At 45.8% G+C, this 1,502-nt stretch overlaps 1 protein-coding gene across 1 annotated transcript in view; it reads right to left on the bottom strand.

Moving 5' to 3' along the window:
- Positions 1-191, bottom strand: part of T265_12017 (hypothetical protein) — a gene marked incomplete at both ends in the record, with an annotated part of 8,905 nt that extends 8,714 nt beyond the window's left edge. The window contains one exon of the mRNA XM_009178905.1: positions 12-191. Coding sequence (XP_009177169.1) covers positions 12-191 — 180 coding nt within the window. The remainder of the gene's footprint in view (positions 1-11) is intronic.
- Between the last annotated feature and the right edge of the window lie 1,311 nt (positions 192-1,502).

Genomic DNA, 1,502 nt, shown 5'->3' with positions numbered 1-1,502 from the left:
AGCGGTCTGACGTGTGCTGAGTGGAGTACTTGGGTGTCCATGCGTGAAATAAGCGAGAGGGTGAGCCAAATTATCAGCAGAATGGCGAACGCTTTCCGGGAGGATTCCCATGTTTCAGCGGGTAGAACATTTTTGAGGAGCCAGATAACAAAATTCATTTTGGCATCCCTCTCTTGATGTGTTGCGATCATTTTTAACAATGCATGACAGAAGCATTCACTGAGTCTCCTCCAAGAAACTTATGGACGCACTTTTCGTCATTCAGAAAAATGCCAGACGAAAGACCACTGATTGGATGCATCCACATTCATTCTGGTGCACGGGATTTTGGAACAGGATTTCCCGCTGTCCGCAAAAAGCAGACTTGGGCTTGCAAAAACTTTTGCAAGGTCTGTGACCCAAACCAGAATACAGCATTGGTCCCAAAAGGCAACCCTGGGAAACTCAAATGGACACGAACGTTCGAGAAGTCTAGATCGAAATCTGATATTAGCACCTTGATTCAGTGTAGAATTTTCCCTCACATCATGTAACAATCGAGTGTGTGCAGCAGAAAGACATGTGAGAAGTCGGAAATTATGGTATCCAATGTGAGTCCTTCGTTCTTGGCTTGTTTTAACCCGTCGATAAATCGAAGCATGTTCGTCACACATGGACGGGTCTGTAATAAATCAAAGCATGTTCGTCACACATGGACGGGTCTGTAGAAATCCGTTTTTGCCTGTAGATGTTAAGTTATTGAAATGGGGTGACCTAGATGACTCGCTTCAAAATGCATTTAATTACCTTGGACAACACGCTGGTGAGGCTTGTAGGGCTGTAGCTGCAATGCGTTGGTTTAGGTTTTGTAAAATGGCGTGACAATCACTTTATCCTAAGCAGAGTTAGGGTGGCCTCCGTCAAGCAATTGAAGAAACACCATCTAGAAATAACTTGCCACTGTGAAAGACACTTCCTTCAAGATGCTTGGATGGACCTCTCTACGCCCCACGAGCATAATGTGTTTGTCTTGTGCAAGAGTTAACGAGCGTCTTCCACCGTTAGGACCAAGTCGCTCGGGGGCCGTGTCTGGTCACGCCTTGGTAAGAATGGACGTGACAGGAAGACCAGGGCTGAATAGAGACCTGCATAGTTTTTTCTGGAGACTTCGGATACCACTGTTGTGTTACCGGGTGCTTCCAGTTATCTTGCCTCAATGCGGATGAGGCTGCATTGTTTCGTTGGAGATGCATCATATATTATATCAGCACATTTCTCCTTCTGGGAACGGGGTTCATAATGGTGGCTTGTCTGTACGTTCCTTGGGCGGACTGCCGATTTACAGCAATTCCGCATTCCACAAAATGCCAGCTTATCTTCTTTATCTCCCGTAGTAAACTTTTGGAAAAAAGTGAGACAACTTTTTCCAAATATCACCTTTCGCATCCCTTTAGGTGTCCTGTGGCTTGGTTGAGCACGGGTTGGTTTTTCGGGCAAACATCGCGTCAGCTCCGGGAATCTTT

The sequence above is a fragment of the Opisthorchis viverrini genome (genome assembly GCF_000715545.1).
Source record: "Opisthorchis viverrini unplaced genomic scaffold opera_v5_713, whole genome shotgun sequence".
Classification (NCBI taxonomy): domain Eukaryota; kingdom Metazoa; phylum Platyhelminthes; class Trematoda; order Opisthorchiida; family Opisthorchiidae; genus Opisthorchis; species Opisthorchis viverrini.
Note: the sequence above shows the minus strand (reverse complement) of the source record. Positions and strands in the feature narration are given on the sequence as shown.